Source organism: Aulonocara stuartgranti (genome assembly GCF_965226115.1).
Source record: "Aulonocara stuartgranti genome assembly, chromosome: 6".
In the NCBI taxonomy this organism is placed as follows: domain Eukaryota; kingdom Metazoa; phylum Chordata; class Actinopteri; order Cichliformes; family Cichlidae; genus Aulonocara; species Aulonocara stuartgranti.
Genome location: NC_138944.1, coordinates 9,517,209 through 9,536,174, shown reverse-complemented (window position 1 = coordinate 9,536,174; position 18,966 = coordinate 9,517,209). Strand labels below are relative to the sequence as shown.

Here is an 18,966-nt window from a genome sequence, read left to right as displayed (position 1 = left end):
TAACTTAAACTTTATAACAGTAATACAGTGAGCATGGCATAGTCACATCTACATTGTGTTGCTGAAATGAATATCCATCAAAGTTCAGGAGACAAGCTCTAACTTGACTTACTTGAAGATGCTTTGTGTTGGTTTAGATTCATTGTGCTGCTATACAGAGCTCTATTGTTAAATAAAAGCCTCTAGCTCAAGTGAAGGGCTACAATGCGTTGGCATTACTAGCAGTGCACAGAGAACAAGTTACTGAAATAATGTAACCACAGTCCAGCGAACCTCTTCCACTCTGCTCTACAAGAGGAGGAGTGACTCACAGCAGAAAAACGCCTTTGGTTCACAGCCCACAGGGACTCTCGGTCCGCACTATGGTGCAGTGTAGTTTGGGTCTTAAATCCCATTTTTTTTAAGTCGCTGTGAAATACTTCTGTCCAGCTAAAACTTTCCACTGTCTCAACACTGTCATCTAGAGGACAGCAGCAACATACTCTTTTAGAGAGCTGTGCTGTGCTAAATGTCAGATACTCTCAATGTTGGGAATTAGAATAGCAACCAGAGGCTACATGTCTCTACCAAGCAGTAAAATTCGAGTTAACGCGTGTGTAGGTAGGTAGTATCATGACTTCAAATGTAAAATATGGTAAATTCCTTCTATCCTATTCCCAATTTCAGGTTCTGGATAATGTTACGAAAGATGTTTTTGCAGAGCAATGTGATGTCAAGCTGTGATACATGACCTTTTGGATATAATTAGTTCATCCAATTAGATATTTGTGGGATATTTTGTCATGGTTTTGAAATATTGAATTATGGTTATTAAAAATTAGAATCAAGACACAGTGACCATGAGTTCAAGTGACTCGTGGTCATAGCAACTCATGAGAAAACTGATTGTGCCAAGTTTGAATATTCAATAAGTATTGCTTCAGTAAGAAGATGGAAGTGTACATTACTGGTTCTGAATTATAACCACCTCACGTGGGGATGTTCTTGGTTTGCAAAGTACCCACCGTCTATTTTTCATTCCATCTTGATGATAAAAATGTGTATTTCACAGCGACAATGTTCTCTTCCCGTGTGACTCTTCCGCTTGAAGGGGTGGCTCTGGGTGTGGTTCAGTTGGTCTCAGGAATAGTTTGCATGTAATCAGTAACCCCACCCAAGTGTGAAAAACCAACGCTTTTTGAACAACTGCCTCCATGAAAACAATTCATAAATGTAACCTGTGTCCTAAAATTGTAAGGACTAAGTAACAAAAACACATCAAATCAGGAACTTCAGTTTAGTTCATGATTTTATGAACTTTGGGCCTGAATGCTTGTCCCAGGATCGAGAAGCACAATAGGAATGCAGACTAGTGGATTTGTGAAGAGGGAGTCTCGTGCTTCATCTATGTACAAGGCCAAAGTGCTTTGTGTGAGTCCGCTAACAAGAATGCATCCAGGGTACATGTTGTGAAGATTATTAAGTTCACTGTGTTTATTTTTAGGGCCACAGCAGAACTAGATCGAATGTTAGACAAATGAGAGAAATAAAAGTGGGTGTGTCCCTGCAACAATTACATTTCACCAATTTGAGACATAAAAAAAAACTTTGACATCTGTTTTACAGAACACACGTAAAAGGAAATTATTTATTATCACTTTAATTTTATAGGGGAACCACCAAGTACTTTAAAAGAAGGTTATACAGCGCTGTACATCTGGGAGCAGTGTCAACTGACCTCATAGTCATACCCTTCTCCCTTTAAATACTATTCATTTAAATGTTCTATAATCTTATAATGATACAGTGATACAATAAAAGCTTGTTTAACTGGTCCTGCAGCTTTTCTGATATGTCGATGTTGATGATGGGACTGTTGTTTTCTTGTCATTTTTTCCAAAAAAGGAAAATAAAAGTTATGATCAAAAACCATACGACAGGCAGAAACTGCCAGGCTGTAATCCTGTATGACTCCCAATTCACTCACACAATAGAGAGAAAGAGAGACAGAAAAGGGAGAAGGAGAGAAAAAAAAAAGAGATACAATTTTCATGTTCTGAAGGCTGGTCTGTGATCGAAATGGGCATCAGTTCATAGTGAGGTACGGAGAAGCACATCCTGCAACCTCGACTTTTACTCTGCCCAACCACCGACCTGCATGAAGGCTCACTTCCATAGCTGTGTGCTCAGAGTCTGGCCAGAACCAGTGGGAGCCCACCCGCCCATAGCTGACGGAGGTTGACCAAAGGCCATCTGACCACCCGCGCCATTCAGAGTCAGCCCTGACATCTGCTGGTTCACCTGGGGATGTTACAGAGGTTAGTGTGAGTAACACTAGAGCAGGATCACCTACATCTGACTTATTACCACACCTTGCCTGGATTAGAAATAATCACTGAAGATTAACTGGGACAACATTATACTACTACCCATCCACCCGCTAGTAGTTCATTACTGAAGTTCTGACTGTGTCCCAATTCCACCCTGCGTGCTAACTGTAATAAAACTCTAAATAATGTAATGTTTTATGCTAATAATAGATTAGTCTTTACAGCTGTGAGCAGCTCCTACAATTTCTGCGTACACTGCATTATGGGAAATAATTGTGTACAGACAGCATGCAATTTTTATAGCATGTGTACAGATTGCTTTAAGTTCATCTTCAATTTGAGTGTCCACACTTACAATTAAACTACTTACAGTATATATTAGGGATTTAGTGCATAGTTACAAATCTGCTGCATGCTTGTGCTGCCATCTAGTGAATACTGGATGCTCCATCTCTACAAAGTGTACAGTAGAGGGCTTCACAATGGACTATTGTGCAATGCACCAACTCTTCTGGGTGTGGTCACATTTGAGAAAAAAAAAGTCTCCTGTGACTGTGACATACTTGAAACCAGTAGCACAAGTCTTAACATGAGGTCTCTTGTTAAATAACCTCACACAATGCTGCAGTACAGCGAAGCTATTTCCTTACCTGACCCATGTTCCACTGAGCCTGCTGGCCAGGCTGGATGGCATACATGCCCTGAGCAGGCATCATGCCTGTAGGCATTGCACCACCCTGTGGTCCCATCATTCTGGGGGCCATGCCCATCATACCGGTGGCTTGCGCGTTCCCCATGAAGCCATTAGGCATCGTCATCCCAACCATCATTCCTGGACTGGGCCCCATCATGGGTGCACCGCTCTGAGCCATCATGGCACCCATGACAGTAGTGGGTGGCATGGCTGTACCCATACCAGGGAAGGCCTGGTAACCAGCTGCTGCCTGGACAGGAAACTGCATCTGAGAGGGGCCCATGAACATGCCAGCTGAGAGGAGGCAAGAACATAAAAAAAACAAGTTAGTTTTTGAGGTATGGGTCTGTTTTGAAAAATTGCTTGTGTGTTTTAAGGAGTCTGTTAAGCAGGAAAATAAGTCAGCAAAGCTCTGTGAGACTGAGCTGCAAAATACAGGTATCTACTTGTTCCTTGTGGATCATGTGATGTCACCACATTTGCATTACTTTAACAAGCAAAGTATTAGTCAAGGGCAGTGGTTCCCAAAGTGTGGGCTGTGGCCCTCTGGTGTGTTGCTAAGGTACTGCAGGGAAAAGGAGGCAGTTTACAAAAAAATAAGAACCAGTTTATTTTCAACTCAGTGGATCAATGACCTTAAAATACTGCATTGCATTTAAATAACAAATAAGAATCCAGGGTTTCTGCATCTTCTAGCTCATCAATGGCAGGGAAAGAATTGCATCTATTAGGTGACAAAACGAAAGCTGTCAATGTAGACTAATTAATCCAATAAAAACTAAAAGGACTCATAGGTCAAAAAGAGTTGTGGTTAAAGTTTTAAGCATGACTGTTTCTACATAAAATAGATTTTTCTTCGTAACAGGGTTGAATTTACAATATGGCACTGGTGTTATTTCAGTTTGTGTGTAAATCCTTACCGGTGGGGGGCTGCTGGGACATGCTGTTAGTCCCATACAGAGACAAGATGGAGTCCTTGGACAGGGGCTTCTTGGCTGCGTCATCAGCTTTAGTGGTGCTACTGCTCTCACTAAACAGGTCGAGGTCTCCCTGTAATGACCCTGAGTTGGCTACTCCTCCTGACACTCCAGGTGCTGGAGCTTGTGTCGGAGTGCTTGCCGAGTTATTGGAGCTCACCTGGAGGCAGGAAAGAGATTGAGATGTTTAGAAGATTTAAAGTCCGATGACAAAAAAAGCACCCATTTTTGTGACAAATCTATGGCTCACACGGTTTTATTGTGTGCTGTACAAATGCAACTAAACAAAATTTACAAATTAGCAGACAACTACCATTATCAAACAGCAGTAGATCCTTCAATAACAGTACTGTTTGGGCGGTCTTGTTGGGGGGCCTCTTTTAGCTATGTATAAATGTAGATCATAAATACAAAATGGGCCTATCCTGCATGATTACTCTGATTCAGCTGTGATCTATTAGTGAGATGTTAGTAGCCGACACCCCCTGAAGGCTTTATCTCTATAATATAGGTAATAAAAGAGAATTATTGATTAAATTGACTAAGTATTAATATATTTAAATTTTATACCTAACTGATAAATTCTTTGATTAATCAAAATTAATGAATGCAGTGATAATAAAAGTAAACACTGCATTAAGCCCCATTTCAATGTTAAGTCAAGAGTGCCTGATTTACTGCATTCATATTCTGAAGTGTGTTTCTGCCTCTCTTTCATTTAAACTCACTGTCTCTCAGCACTGGTGATACTGTCATGCGGGCTATTGACGCTGATGGTTATCATTTGCCTTTTTATTTTTTACTGCACATTTAATTTCAATTTTACAACCAGGCAACAGTGACTGTTAAGCCCTGCTGAGCAATAATCGGAATTTGGATTTAAATCTGAACTGGGAAATGCTTTCTCAATTTTACCTGAGAAAACTGAGCTGTGGATGTGGATGAGGGCAGGGGATTGGAGACCATGGGGCCGAATATATCCAGGTCATTATTCTGGCTTGTGCTTGTGCTACCGTTGTTAGCTGATGCAGCTGCTGGTGCGTCTGTGACAGAAAGAAGGAAAAATTTGTTTTACAGGTGGAACTTAAAAAAAATACATCAGGAAATAATAGTTCCCACTACCCACTGACCATTTCCTGATTGTGGTCTGCATTAATTAAAAGATCTTTATTTAAAGTTCAGGAATATAATCCTTATAGAACAGGCTAATTGACATAGAAAGGGTGTTAAAAGTGAACAGAACTGCTTTCATAAAATGTTTTCTTTTCTTTTTTAAATATTCAACTGTAAAAACCTCCCACAGCTACAAAGCTGCCCACGCAGTGAGAACAACAGCTAGCGCAATAAAAAATTAATCAGCTTAGCCCATTTAGCTCACTAGCCACAGAAGAAAAATAACAGTAAACATGATATCCAAATAATGCAAGCAACCCTTAAGCCAGTCAAAAACACAACAGCATCTTCTTTTAACTGTAAATAAAGGAAGCCTCTTTAATAAAATGAATTATTCCTATGAACCAAAAACCGATCATAGCTATAATGCTGAAAAAAATAAAGTACAGAAATTTAAAAGCAAGAACTAATGTGAAGATATCACAATTTGATGACAAAGGCGCACACTGTTCAAACAAAACAGCTGAACATTAAGACAGAAAAATATACATAACTTCCATTTCCATTCACATCAGAGTTCCTCTTGGCTCAGAACGAGCTTTTGGGGAGTGACTATTTATGCAAACAGAGCTTGTCCTCATACTGTAAAGGAAACATGTTTGTGTTTATGCATTCTCCTTTATTTCTGACCATTTGAGAAATCAAAGTTGTCAAAAATGCATTAATAAATGAAAAAAAATTCTACAAAAGAAAAAAAAAAGTGCCTTAGTTAATAACGCTTTGGAAGAAGTTGCTAAAATCTATCCATGCCAGAAAACCTTGCATGTACTAAAAGACCTACTTTAAGTGATCTAGCAATCAAGCCAAAAGAAAACCTATACTTGGTGCAAGGATGGCAGAGATATCTATGTTGTGCAATCCAGTGTTGCCCCTTCTTCTTTCTTTCCTGCTACACTTACTTAATACTGATCCAACAAAAGTTATACTCTAGATAAACATCAGGATTTAAAGTAGAAACAAGAAGTTACATGTCTACTGCAGCAGCTGAAGCACTTCCTCTTTTCAACTCAAAAACCTTGCAGTGGTTTTTTAAATTGAAAGCAACAGAAATAACATCACAGCCACAAGTAACAGCAGCGTGTTGAAAAGACGTCAGCGCAATGTTGATACAGACAGCGGAGAAGACCAAATGGTGTTGCTATCTATCATTTACAAGTGAGATGGTTTAGTTGCTGTGTTACAGATATGCTGATAGTTGACGCAACCAAACCCTTTAAATATGGTACTTTCTCTCTCCTCCATTGTTTGGTAAACACATGCAGAGCCACATGTTTGAAACGAGAAGATAGCACAGCTAAGGGTGGAGACAATCTTTAACGCTGAACCAAAAAGTAAACAATCTCAGGTAACACCACAGCATCAAGATGCAGAGCTGAGCAAAGTGTAGAGGTAATCACCATCACATAAACAGTGATTTTACAGTGTAAATTACAGTGTATTTTGATTGCTAGATGTCATGTACTACATCCAGATATCACCTTGGAAACTTATCTATACTTAAAAATAAAAACAAATAAACTCAGACATATTAATTATCCTAATTCTGTACACAATATATTAGTCAGAACTTTCCCACAGCACATTCTACTCTCACTAAATCCCCCAATAAGGATGTCCTCTGGCGGTGGTGCTAAACTTGAATCATTTTCACACTCACCAAGGCCTAGTAGGTTCACAGAGGGTTCTGCAGTCTTAGCAGGGCTGATTTTGGGAACTGGCTTGGACTCTTCACTCTTTAAAAAAAATGAAAGGGTTGTAAAATTCAAAAGCAGAACAAACTTAGTGTGGATAAGAAAACATGCTAAAGGGCATATTGAGACAGGTTTATTATTACTGGAATACATGCGAGACTTACCTTGGTGTAAGATGACACCTTGCTTCCTCTGTCGGGCTCCCTTTCTTTCTTACCATCTTTTGGCTGATAAAAAAAGAATAAAAGAAAGAAGAATGAGTGAGTACAAAACATTATGAAGATCTAGATCAGAATCGGAATACTTTATTATTAACTAAGGAAATTATGTGGGTTACATTTGCTCCAAGAACAGACTAAACTTAGAAAATAGTACAATAAATGAATAATTTCATGAAATGTTTAGTTGATACATACACTGGTGCCATTGGTCACATTCTTGCTGTAGTATTTCTTCTTCTCATATTTATCCCTGATGAAGAATTCCACTGCTCTGAGGTCAGGGTTAAGAGAAAAATGTAACTCCAAGAAAAGGGAAAAAACGGTTAAACATATGCTGCATGGCACTTTTTTGTTACATTTGTGGATTTACTCTAAGCGAAGGATACTGGTCTGTTTGAGGTCTTCTAAAGCTATCTGGAAGGTTGGCCTCATAAAGCCGCCTGGCCTTGGTATTACCCATGTCCTGTATACTCTGAAGAGAAGACAAAGATGTAAACAAAATGGATAATGTTAGGATACAGTGTTTCATTGGGGCAATCAATTGACTAAACACATGATAAGTTCGCTCATAACAAATATGGCACAACAGATAAAAATGGGTGTACAATACCTTATGTGGCACTTTTCAGATATGAGAAAATAGCCCCCCAGGTGATAAGCCAACTTATGCAGTTTGACTGAATAGTTTATATTGTTAAGGTTAAAAATACTGCAATCAGTTTTGGTTTTAGTCATTGACTGAGGTTTGACACCAATATTTCTTCAATATTCCTGGCAATTAAGTATTTAACAACACAAGCCTGGATATTTTGAAGCTGTCATTAAAATGTCAACTAGTTGTTAGTATGACAGCAAGTTCACTTGTACAGTAATTTGCAGTTTAAAAAGTGGTTATTAAAGTAAATTCTAAATGACATAAATGAAGGGTATTGATAGTCCTGATGACAGTGCATAATGAAAATTAAAGCTTGACCCACATTACGGACAAGAAATTATGTCTTTAGCCACTGAACAGAATTTCCTGTTTTTGTGTCTGGCCAAGTTTCCTGAAGTGCAAATGAAAAATCAGCAATATTGTAACAGCTCTGAACCATCAAGGAAGGTTACATTTAGTGGAGAACACATATGCCCAATCAAAAAAAACATTTCACAGTTTCTAACCATATTTATGCTTACTGTACATAAAAAAGGATTAGAGAGCCAATAGTGGAATACTTGGCAAAGACATTTAAATGTCACATTTAAAAAAGGAGAAATGCATTCAGTTCTTGTGTTCATTTACATTTTCTGCTTTATTTATTTTCAGTGTAGAGAAGTTATGGTACACCTTTAAGCTGTTTTGCATTTTTTGTATTCATGTTGTGCCAGTAAGCAAATCAGTCCAGAGGGACTTAGACCCAGAGTCCCTTGACCTCTCAGCCCCCAGGGCTACTGCCCGGTAGGTCAGTTCAGCAATGCACACAGGAAAAGTGGAAAAACAAGAAATCAGTACCTGGATTTGTTCTGTTGTCCATTGGTCCAGGTTGACTGATTTCACTCTGGATATGTGCACTCCCAGGTTCCTGTGGATGCCAGCACATCGGATGCAGATAAATACCCCCAGATTCCAGGATGCCCATCTTGGACCTGTTAATGACAGTTAAACCCAGTTTGGGAGGTGAAGATACAAAAACGCCGGAAGAAACACTCAAACATTCTAGTCTTTGTTGTGACTTGAAACGTAGGATGCAAGTTCTACATTCTTTGTCAATGATCTAATTAAAAAAAAAGTTGGCTGAAGTTTCTTAGAAAGACCTGACACAGTTTGTTTACCGCTTGCAAATCCCGGTAACTAAGCATACGGCGACGAGGGAGAAGCCCTGTGGGGAGCTTATGTAGCTTTAGAGAAGTTAGCATGCTGGTTAACCACTTAGTTTAGCTTAAAGGGAAGAATGTCAGGTGACTAGCTTGGGCCAGTTAGCTAAGCTAAGCTAAGAAGCGCGGATGTTATACTGTTAGTTACCGTTACTGTTTGATTCTGAGTGAAACTGCTAACTTTGTACAGTTAAACAATAAAATCGCCGACAAAACGAACACCACACCTTTCGCCTCGCAGTCGGCGCAGTACTTGTTGTCTTCCTCTCTCAGCATTTTGGACAGGATGGCCTGGTGCTGTTCGTTGAGTTTTTGGGCCTTCTCTCTCTCCGAGCGTGTCGCCATGCTGTCGGCTTTGATCGGGCAATCTTAATTAAAAGAATTCTAATTTATTCAGTGGTCAATCGAGAAAAGTTTCCGATAAAATAGCATAATCAGAGGTATGATCGCCTCCGACTGGGATATGAAAACACCCGGAACCGGAATCGCTTCTCCGCCCACAGGTATTCTATAGCTGACGCGGCGGCCTCACTGGATTGGATGGGAGGCGTGACGTTGAATGACGCAAAACATTTCTGACGAAATAATTTTAACATTTCCGCCAAGAAACTGGAAGCTTAGCCTTAAAAGCAAGGCCCTAAACAAATCTCTGCAATTAAAGAAAATAAACACAAAAAACCGTCTAAGTATTTTAAGTACTTGGTAGCTGAAACCATCGATCATTGCATATACAGGGAGTGCAGAATTATTAGGCAAGTTGTATTTTTGAGGAATAATTTTATTATTGAACAACAACCATGTTCCCAATGAACCCAAAAAACTCATTAATATCAAAGCTGAATGTTTTTGGAAGTAGTTTTTAGTTTGTTTTTAGTTTTAGCTATTTTAGGGGGATATCTGTGTGTGCAGGTGACTATTACTGTGCATACTTATTAGGCAACTTAACAAAAAACAAATATATACCCATTTCAATTATTTATTTTTACCAGTGACACCAATATAACATCTCCACATTCACAAATATACATTTCTGACATTCAAAAACAAAACAAAAACAAATCAGCGACCAATATAGCCACCTTTCTTTGCAAGGACACTCAAAAGCCTGCCATCCATGGATTCTGTCAGTGTTTTGATCTGTTCACCATCAACATTGCGTGCAGCAGCAACCACAGCCTCCCAGACACTGTTCAGAGAGGTGTACTGTTTTCCCTCCTTGTAAAGCTCACATTTGATGATGGACCACAGGTTTTCAATGGAGTTCAGATCAGGTGAACAAGGAGGCCATGTCATTAGTTTTTCTTCTTTTATACCCTTTCTTGCCAGCCACGCTGTGGAGTACTTGGACGTGTGTGATGGAGCATTGTCCTGCATGAAAATCATGTTTCTCTTGAAGGATGCAGACTTCTTACTGTACCACTGCTTGAAGAAGGTGTCTTCCAGAAACTGGCAGTAGGACTGGGAGTTGAGCTTGACTCCATCCTCAACCCGAAAAGGCCCCACAAGCTCATCTTTGATGATACCAGCCCAAACCAGTACTCCACCTCCACCTTGCTGGCGTCTGAGTCGGACTGTAGCTCTCTGCCCTTTACCAAATCAGCCACGGGCCCATCCATCTGGCCCATCAAGACTCACTCTCATTTCATCAGTCCATAAAACCTTAGAAAAACCAGTCTTGAAATATTTCTTGGCCCAGTCTTGACGTTTCAGCTTGTGTGTCTTGTTCAGTGGTGGTCGTCTTTCAGCCTTTCTTACCTTGGCCATGTCTCTGAGTATTGCACACCTTGTGCTTTTGGGCACTCCAGTGATGTTGCAGCTCTGAAATATGGCCAAACTGGTGGCAAGTGGCATCTTGGCAGCTGCACGCTTGACTTTTCTCAGTTCATGGGCAGTTATTTTGCGCCTTGGTTTTTCCACACGCTTCTTGTGACCCTGTTGACTATTTTGAATGAAACGCTTGATTGTTTGATGATCACGCTTCAGAAGCTTTGCAATTTTGAGACTGCTGCATCCCTCTGCAAGATATCTCACTATTTTTGACTTTTCTGAGCCTGTCAAGTCCTTATTTGACCCATTTTGCCAAAGGAAAGGACGTTGCCTAATAATTATGCACACCTGATATAGGGTGTTGATGTCATTAGACTACACCCCTTCTCATTACAGAGTTGCACATCACCTAATATGCTTAACTGGTAGTAGGCTTTCGAGCCTATACAGCTTGGAGTAAGACAACATGCATGAAGAGGATGATGTGGACAAAATACTCATTTGCCTAATAATTCTGCACTCCCTGTATTGTGTGGAATATCTGCACGATTTCACTTTGTCAATTCGTATTTTATTTTCTGTAAGTACAAACATAGTTTTAAACATGATTAAATGATCACCTCACTAAAACATTTACATTATGCTAGTTGTTTTCGTACAACAGTATGAAGATACCCAGAGATAATTTCTTCGGAACAATAATTACATAGCAACACCACATCTAAAGTTTCCAAATTTATTAAACATGGACAAGAAAATGTATAAACACAAACAAACACACACACACACACACACACACACACACACACACACACACACACACACACAATTACTGAACATATTTTCCTAATTTTCAAACATAATAGAAAACAGTTAAATGAAACCAAAATTAAGATTAATTTAAATTTATGCTGATAAATATGAATTCTCATGAAAAACAGACATACACATGGGATTTCTAGAAACACATACTTTGGATAAAACACTCATACATTTGAATAACATTTGAATATGTAAAAATGGAACTAGAAAAATAGGTGCGCTTACAAGACATTTTAACTAAACAGTATTTAAGAAGTCTAAATAGACAACCATAAAAAAGTATCTACATAGAAATGTTACACATGCATTTAGTAAATTCAGGAACACCCTATCATCACTGTTTCTCCACCATGGACTTCCTACTAGCTTACAAAAACATGCATAATGGTTTCCCTGCACAAGCAGACTCAGTTTCAGCACAGTGCTTTAGATTTTTAATGCACCAGTGCTTCAGAAAAAGGTTTCCAAGCGGAGCTTAAAGTTATTCTCATGGTGTCTCACTGCAATTCCATAACGGAGCAGCATTTCTACATACGGTGGCCAGAATGTGTCATCTATCGCCACATAGGGGTCGTGTGGTGTGTTCAGAGCCTTGTTCATGAGAATCTGCAGGTTTATAAAAAGGGAGATGAAGACCAGGCTGAAGCATATTTGCAGTAAAGGTACAAGTTTAAACAGTTTTATAAGTTTAGAGTTTTATTTTGCCTTTACTTCCTTTACTTATTGAAGGAATAGGTGATGGCCACTAACAAAAATATAGGATATTTACATGATTATCAAGAACAGAAACATTCAATCACAGAACAAGTTAAAAAAAAAAAAAAAAAAAAAATCATAAAAGCTGCCCTCAGGTCTAAAGGTTAAGTTGATATCATGCCTTTTGGTACACATCAGCTTTTGCTGCCATGGGTGATCATTACTGTGAATCGATTAATCACTACACTCTCGCTTTTATAGCACTTACGTCAGCCTTTTTGTCCTTTTACTTTGATAAACAAAAGCAACATGACACACCCACACAGTCCACACGCGTCAGACCTGCTGCTTTCTTTGCACTTGTGTGGTTAAAATAGGGCCTTAAACAGCATCTCTATAGAAAATGTAACATTAACAATGGGTTTTTATAATTTCCAGTTCCACCACAGCCAACAAACGTAGGGCTAATTTATATGTGACTTGTCGACATAAGAAATATGCAGCTGTTAATAATTAAACACATATTTATTCTATAATAGGTCAAATATCTGTTGGTGGAGTGCCAGCTCTTTCCTAGAGGTTGATAACTGGGGGGGTTTATCAGAGATAATTAAATTATCTTCAGCAAAATCTATTATTTATCTCAATATCTAGGATACTTTTCAGTCACATACAAAAGTGTCAGTGAATGATGTGAAAAAAAGGAAACACTATGTGTGAAGCTATCTTCAAAACAGAAGTATTTCAAATATTGGGATGAAAATTTAGGGTTTTTTTCCTGATCAATGTTTTACTACTCCATTCCCTAATGTAATTCACCCCACCTTGAACTCATCTTCCACTCCTACCGCACACCTCACCAAGGTCTGGCTGTTATCGTACATGTCTGGCACCAGCCTCACATGACTTCCTCATGCTGTACCACACTTCCTCTCTTGGCACCCTATCATACCCTGTTTGTAGATATACAAACACACAGTACAACTCCTTTCGACCTTCAATATTTCTCCATTAATACTATAAAAGCAAACATTGACTCTGTAGTGCTATGTCTGGGCAAGGAGCCATGCTGCTGCTCACCAATCATCTCCTCTCTTCTCAACCTAGTTTCGAAAACACTTTCCCATATCTTCAAGGTATGCCTCATCAACTTTATCCCTCTATAATTGCTACAGAGATGCACATCACCCTTGTACTTGAAAATCTGTACTTCATTCCTCAGGGATCCTCTTACTCTTCAGGATTGTGTTTTCTCATTTTCTTCATTCATGAGCTCCTTCAGGCGCTCACCACACTCTCTTCACTTGTTAGCACATTTCCATTTCTGTGATAACGTCTTACATATCACATCACATGCTTCATACAAGTCATTTTCACCTTTCTTAGTGTCCAGCCTCACATATAACTCAAGCCTTGTACTTTGCCACTTCTCTCATTGCTAACCTCCCAGCACTCATCCATTTTCTTCATCTCCCAGACTATCCCACTTTTTCTTTGCTAACCTCTGCATTTGAACAGATTTTTTTTACTTCCTCCTTCCAAAACCAAGTGTCCTTGTCCTTTTTCTTCTGTCCAGAGGATACCCTTTGGGCAGTTTCCCCCAGAACATTAGCTCTACTTTGCCAGCCATCTGGCAACACTTCCGTACCACTGACAGCCTGCCTCAACCTCTTCCTGCACTCTCCACAACATTCTTCCTTCTTCAACTTCCCTTCACTCGCTTCCTCTTCTTCATGCCCAAAGTCATCATACAGACTACCATCCAATGCTGCCAAGCTACATTCTCTCCTGACACCAACACAGGGGGCCTCTATGCGGTCCATCTTTCCTTTCACATTTCTCTCCTCAATATCAAACCTCATCACCTGTTTCAGTCACCTACCTGTCCAAAGCCAAATACTGAGATTTTTTTTGATTACATAAAAAAAAACTCGGGTTAAACAGTTCGTTTTTTTTGTATGAAAAAACTCACCTCCAGAATTTCATTGAGTGAAATCAAGTTTTCATGAATCTCATGAGGAACGTTCTGAAAATTAAGATAAAAGACTGTAAGGTGCAATGAATTCATAATAAGGCACTTTTCACATGCAAAGCCATAATCTACACCTTCTTCTTCTTGTTTGTACTGGAATCCTCCTGAGGGAGAGGAACGTGCTTCTCCAGGATGTACGCCAAGCTCTCCATCAGCCTTTCCTGGTAGACCTTCATTTTCTGTATTTTTTCCTTGATGTCCTGCAGTATCCTGAAGAATGCATGCACATGCATCAACAAGTTTATAGATTTATTTTTCTACTTTTAAGATTAGGCTTAAAACTTTCCTTTTTGCTAAAGCATATAGTTAGGGCTGGATCAGGTGATCCTGAATGCTCTCTTAGTTATGCTGCAATAGACGTAGGATGCTGGGAGATTCCCATGATGCATTGAGCATTTCCTTTTCAGTCACCTTTCTCACTCACTATGTGTTAATAGACCTCTCTGCAATGAATCATACTTGTTATTAACCTCTGGCTCTCTTCCACAGCATGCCTTTTTTTCCTGTTTTCCTTCTCTCACCCCAACCGGTTGCAGCAGATGGCCCCGCCCCTCCCCGAGCCTGGTTCTGCCAGAGGTTTCTTCCTGTTAAAAGGGAGTTTTTCCTTCTCACTGTCGCCAAAGTGCTTGCTCATAGGGGGTCATACGATTGTTGGGTTTTTTTCTGTATGTATTAGTGTAGGGTCTACCTTATAATATAAAGCACTTTGAGGCGACTGCTGTTGTGATTTGGCGCTGTATAAATAAAATTTAATTCAACTGAATTAATTTATATTACCCTTGAAGCATTTCTGTTTTCTGCTCTATTCTGTGTAAATAAACACCTGATCCCTTTTGGTTTAGTGTGACGCTGCCATCCTACTCACGTATGTTCTGACAACTTCTCCTTTTCAATTTGAAGTCGTTCACTGTGACCACTGGCAGCAGCCAGCACCTGTTTCTTCTCCTCCAGCCATTTTAGCTCACTAACAACAAACACACAAGCATCACATTTTCACAACTATACACAAAGTATAGCAAAGGGAAAGTCTCTGGATGGTCTCCTTCATCCAATCCTGAAAGGCATCCATAAAACCAGAAGAAGGACAGTAAATAATGTAATATGTACAGTGTAACAAAAGGGTTACATACAGTTCCTTAGTCTCTTTCAGTTTGTCTCTTTTGGCTTCAAAACAGGAAGCAACCATCTCAAGTTCAGAGCACAGCTTGTGCATCTATGGAAAAAGTAAAGATTGCATAAAGTGAGTGATGCATGTAAATGAGCAAAAGCAATAGTTCACTGTTTAACTTAACCACACCTCTTCTTTTCCTGCTTCGAGCAAAATCTCAGAATTTTCTGCCAGCACTGCATGAAAAATAAAAAAGGTCAATTGTATTAAAAGATAAAGTACACAACATTTATGATTTATATCTTTTTTTTTTTTTTTAGAAACCTGAAATCACCAGTTGACCAGAACTGATAACTTACATTGTGGTTCCACTGTCGACCACTGCTTCAGCTCAGCTTCTGTTGCAATCAGTCTTTTTACTGACTATAGAAGGAAAAACAGTCACGAGGAATAGAAATTACAATGATGAGCCACAGTGAAGCTGTCTGACATCAAAACAAACAAACACAAAACTCACTTTATCAGCAGCTACTCTTGGTTGCTCCCTGATTTACAATGAGTCGGCACAGCAGGAAGCTCTACAAATATTTAATCTGGCAGGTTTTTACACCGGATGCCCATCCTGACGCAACTCCAAAGAGATGTGCATCTCCTCCTGGGATCAAGCATGGGATTTTTTGCTTGTTAAGCAAATGTGTAAACTACTACACTATGGAGCCAAGGGTGCATTTGACCAGGCATGAAATGCTATGTTATTGCCAGCTGGAGTCTCTAACCTCACCATTTAAAGCACACTCAGCTGTTCCTTTTAGTGTTGCCACTGCTGATGCTCACAATGTTTACATTTTTTTACTGCTTGAATAGCACTAATGAGCTGTTTATGACTATACAAACTATTAAAACTAATTGCTCTTTTTGTAACGTATCTTGCCTCTGTAAACACCTTTCACATACAACATGTTTATGATTAATGCTAATTTTGAGCATCAACGGAAACCAAAAGTGCCATCTTGGCCTCTTCATTAAGTCATTTTATGCAAAATTCATATGTCCTGTAACCATGATACATGTAAAAGATGTTAATATTAATGATGCAAAGATTGTGAAATTCTGGGCTGGTAGCTGCTTGAAATTTGCAGTATGGCTGATGATTAATCCAATGTTTTGTTGGCATTTTCTATTATTTAGTTTTTGTTGTTCATTTTCTTGTTTGTGTTGGGAAAATAAAGAAACCTCTTTGAATGATCGCGTACAAAGACAAATTTGATGCTGTAATGTAATGGCTGCAATTGATTAAGATATTTTATTTGCTGATAGGCCAAAGGAACCCACTGACGTAACCATCATCCAATTAATCAGCACACACGTAAAGAAATGCCAGAGGTGTAACAATTTTGAAACTCAGACCAAAACCGCAACAAAAGAGAGTTTGCAATACTTTATCACAGTTCCAATTTACAATACCAACTACGAGCCAAAAGCTCCTAATTGTTCCTAATACACGGACATCAGGCTATTAGGAGAATCAGAAGCTACTGGAGCCTAAATAAAGTAGGCAAGAGTATTACTATGGAGATTAGCATGGTTTATCTGGTGAAAATTGTAATGTTTATGCATCATTCAGGTAACAAACTGGAATTACTCACATATCGGGTCTGTGATGGAGTATATACTTTTTTTTTTTCTTACAGTTATTTTCTACCACATTAAAAAAAAACTGACAAATGTTAAAAACCATGTTAAAAAAGATATGAATTTTCTCAGATATTTAAAATTAAGGATTTCCACATTTTTTCTGTAACATTAACCTCCTAGGACCTGGCATCCACATATGTGGACATCACATTTTCGGTTGTCTAGACCACAATTCTAAATTTTGCTCTACAAGGGCCTGATGTCCACTTACGAGGACATTATATTGCCACCGTCCTATTGAAATTTAATTTGAACGTCCTCATATGTGGATATCAGGTCCTTGCAGAGAAAATCAGGTAAAAAGATAATTCTTTGTTTTTACATTCATCAGGTCCCAATCAGCCCAAATAGCAAAGAGAAAGAGGTTGGATCTTAGGAGGTTAAAGCAGCGAAAGCAATGAACAAGTGAACATTTGGAAACAATCATCTCACCTGTTCTTGAGGATTCTCACAAAAATCTGGCTCACACAGTATAATCTCATTCTGAAGCTGTAAGACAAACACAGTTTATCATTTTACCCATTTATCACAAAGTGTGTGACAAGGGGCTAGAGATAAAGTATCTACACATTTTAAAAACATATTTACATATGTGATGTGGTCAGATTTTGGTTGGTTCTAGTTTACTAGCCTAGTCAACTATTTTGATTCTCAGAAGAAATGTGGTTCAAGAAAAGTTGCAGATCTCTGAATGCATCGACACTGAAACCTAATGATGATTACCTGAAAGAACCAAATCTAAGATAAAAAAAAATAACAGGTAAGAGTGTTAACAGCTAAACAACAGAGCATAGGCCTATCATATAAGACTATGGAAAAAATATTTAGTTTCTATTCATAGTATTTTTCTAATTATACAAGAAAGTGGAAAAATGTACTGAATTATAATGTAGTAACTCTGAACAAATTTTGCCAAAACTTTAACTTGCATATCTTGATGCATGCTCAGTCAACCAGTTAAGAAAATGTAGTTTTTAGCAGAACTGTTTCATCACTAATCCAAGTGACTTCTTCAAGAACAGAATCAACTTTTTGAATCAATATGTAGAAACATTTGTGTGAAAATAAAAGTGGGAAAAAATCATATCAACTTCAGTAATATATTTCTCACATTGTACCACCTCTTGGTCACCCCACTTGTTGCAGTGGCTCCATACTATCCCAATCCCCCCAAAACAATATGTATGGTAAGACAAAAAGTTTTTGGACACACTGGATTCACATGTACCTTTTCCAGCTGCGCAAATTGCTCCTCACAAATGTCCAGCAGCTCAGATTGGGCGGCCTCTGACAGCTGCGCTGCTGCCCGGCCGTCTGCCTGAACACGTAAACAACAAAGACGCATATTCGTGTACGTTTTAATCTAAAGAAAAACTGGAGCGGTGCAAGTAGGTACAATTTCTTCTAGAGCTTGTTAGCTACAGGCTAAGGTGAAAAGTTGAATGTACGTAAACACACGTTAGCAAGGCATGTAAACATTATATAATATCGTGCGTTATATTAAGCACGTGTAAATGACGAGAGTTTTTTTTAGACGACGATCAGTCTTACCATGTTTAACAACAGTTCCCTACTTCACGGACCACAACACTAGACGCTACTCGGTTTTCAAAATACCGCCAACTTTGATGACGTATCATCCGCGACAGAGAGGATGTTGGTGAGCGCCATTGTTGCGCTAAAATGCGCAAGCTTGTTAAAACGTTTGTAAACGAGTTTTTGCATAGTTTTAGATCCCACCAGGTATCCGTCTTCCCACATGAAAGCAAGGGTAAGTACTGAAACATCTTTACAGAGCCATGAACACCGAGGGGCTGTTTTTCCCTCTTTAATAGAAAAAAATACATAAAAAGTCTAAACCCTACAGACTATCAACCAAAGCAAAAATAAATTATATGGTAAAATTAGTTAAAAAACAAAGTATTGA

General features: G+C 38.9%; 2 protein-coding genes across 2 annotated transcripts; both read right to left on the bottom strand.

Moving 5' to 3' along the window:
• Window positions 1-1,623: 1,623 nt before the first annotated feature.
• On the bottom strand, window positions 1,624-9,435 carry LOC309708219 (stromal membrane-associated protein 1-like). Its single transcript, XM_082536033.1, has 10 exons — window positions 9,147-9,435; window positions 8,558-8,691; window positions 7,452-7,537; window positions 7,261-7,336; window positions 7,009-7,071; window positions 6,811-6,886; window positions 4,896-5,023; window positions 3,924-4,140; window positions 2,960-3,297; window positions 1,624-2,280 (listed from the first exon to the last, which is right to left on the bottom strand). Exons 1-10 carry the CDS (start codon window positions 9,262-9,264, stop codon window positions 2,146-2,148), a joined length of 1,371 nt encoding a protein of 456 aa, XP_082392159.1. The 5' UTR covers window positions 9,265-9,435; the 3' UTR covers window positions 1,624-2,145.
• A 1,973-nt stretch (window positions 9,436-11,408) lies between these two features.
• cenpk (centromere protein K) lies at window positions 11,409-18,698 on the bottom strand. The gene is made up of 10 exons (XM_082537253.1): window positions 18,591-18,698; window positions 18,268-18,357; window positions 17,472-17,528; window positions 15,704-15,767; window positions 15,534-15,580; window positions 15,367-15,449; window positions 15,102-15,200; window positions 14,311-14,446; window positions 14,177-14,230; window positions 11,409-12,114 (listed from the first exon to the last, which is right to left on the bottom strand). Exons 1-10 carry the CDS (start codon window positions 18,591-18,593, stop codon window positions 11,959-11,961), a joined length of 789 nt encoding a protein of 262 aa, XP_082393379.1. The 5' UTR covers window positions 18,594-18,698; the 3' UTR covers window positions 11,409-11,958.
• Window positions 18,699-18,966: the final 268 nt, after the last annotated feature.

Coding starts and splice junctions, on each gene's coding strand:
- LOC309708219 (XM_082536033.1), bottom strand. CDS start 9,264: ATGGCGACACGCTCGGAGAGAGAGAAGGCCCAAAAACTCAACGAACAG. Junction 5,024..6,810: donor TGTGAACCTACTAGGCCTTG/GTGAGTGTGAAA, acceptor TTTCTGTCACAG/ACGCACCAGCAGCTGCATCA. Junction 2,281..2,959: donor CTCAGTGGAACATGGGTCAG/GTAAGGAAATAG, acceptor TAACATCCCCAG/GTGAACCAGCAGATGTCAGG.
- cenpk (XM_082537253.1), bottom strand. Junction 15,581..15,703: donor GTCGACAGTGGAACCACAAT/GTAAGTTATCAG, acceptor TTTTTCATGCAG/TGCTGGCAGAAAATTCTGAG. Junction 14,447..15,101: donor GAGAAGTTGTCAGAACATAC/GTGAGTAGGATG, acceptor TGCATTCTTCAG/GATACTGCAGGACATCAAGG.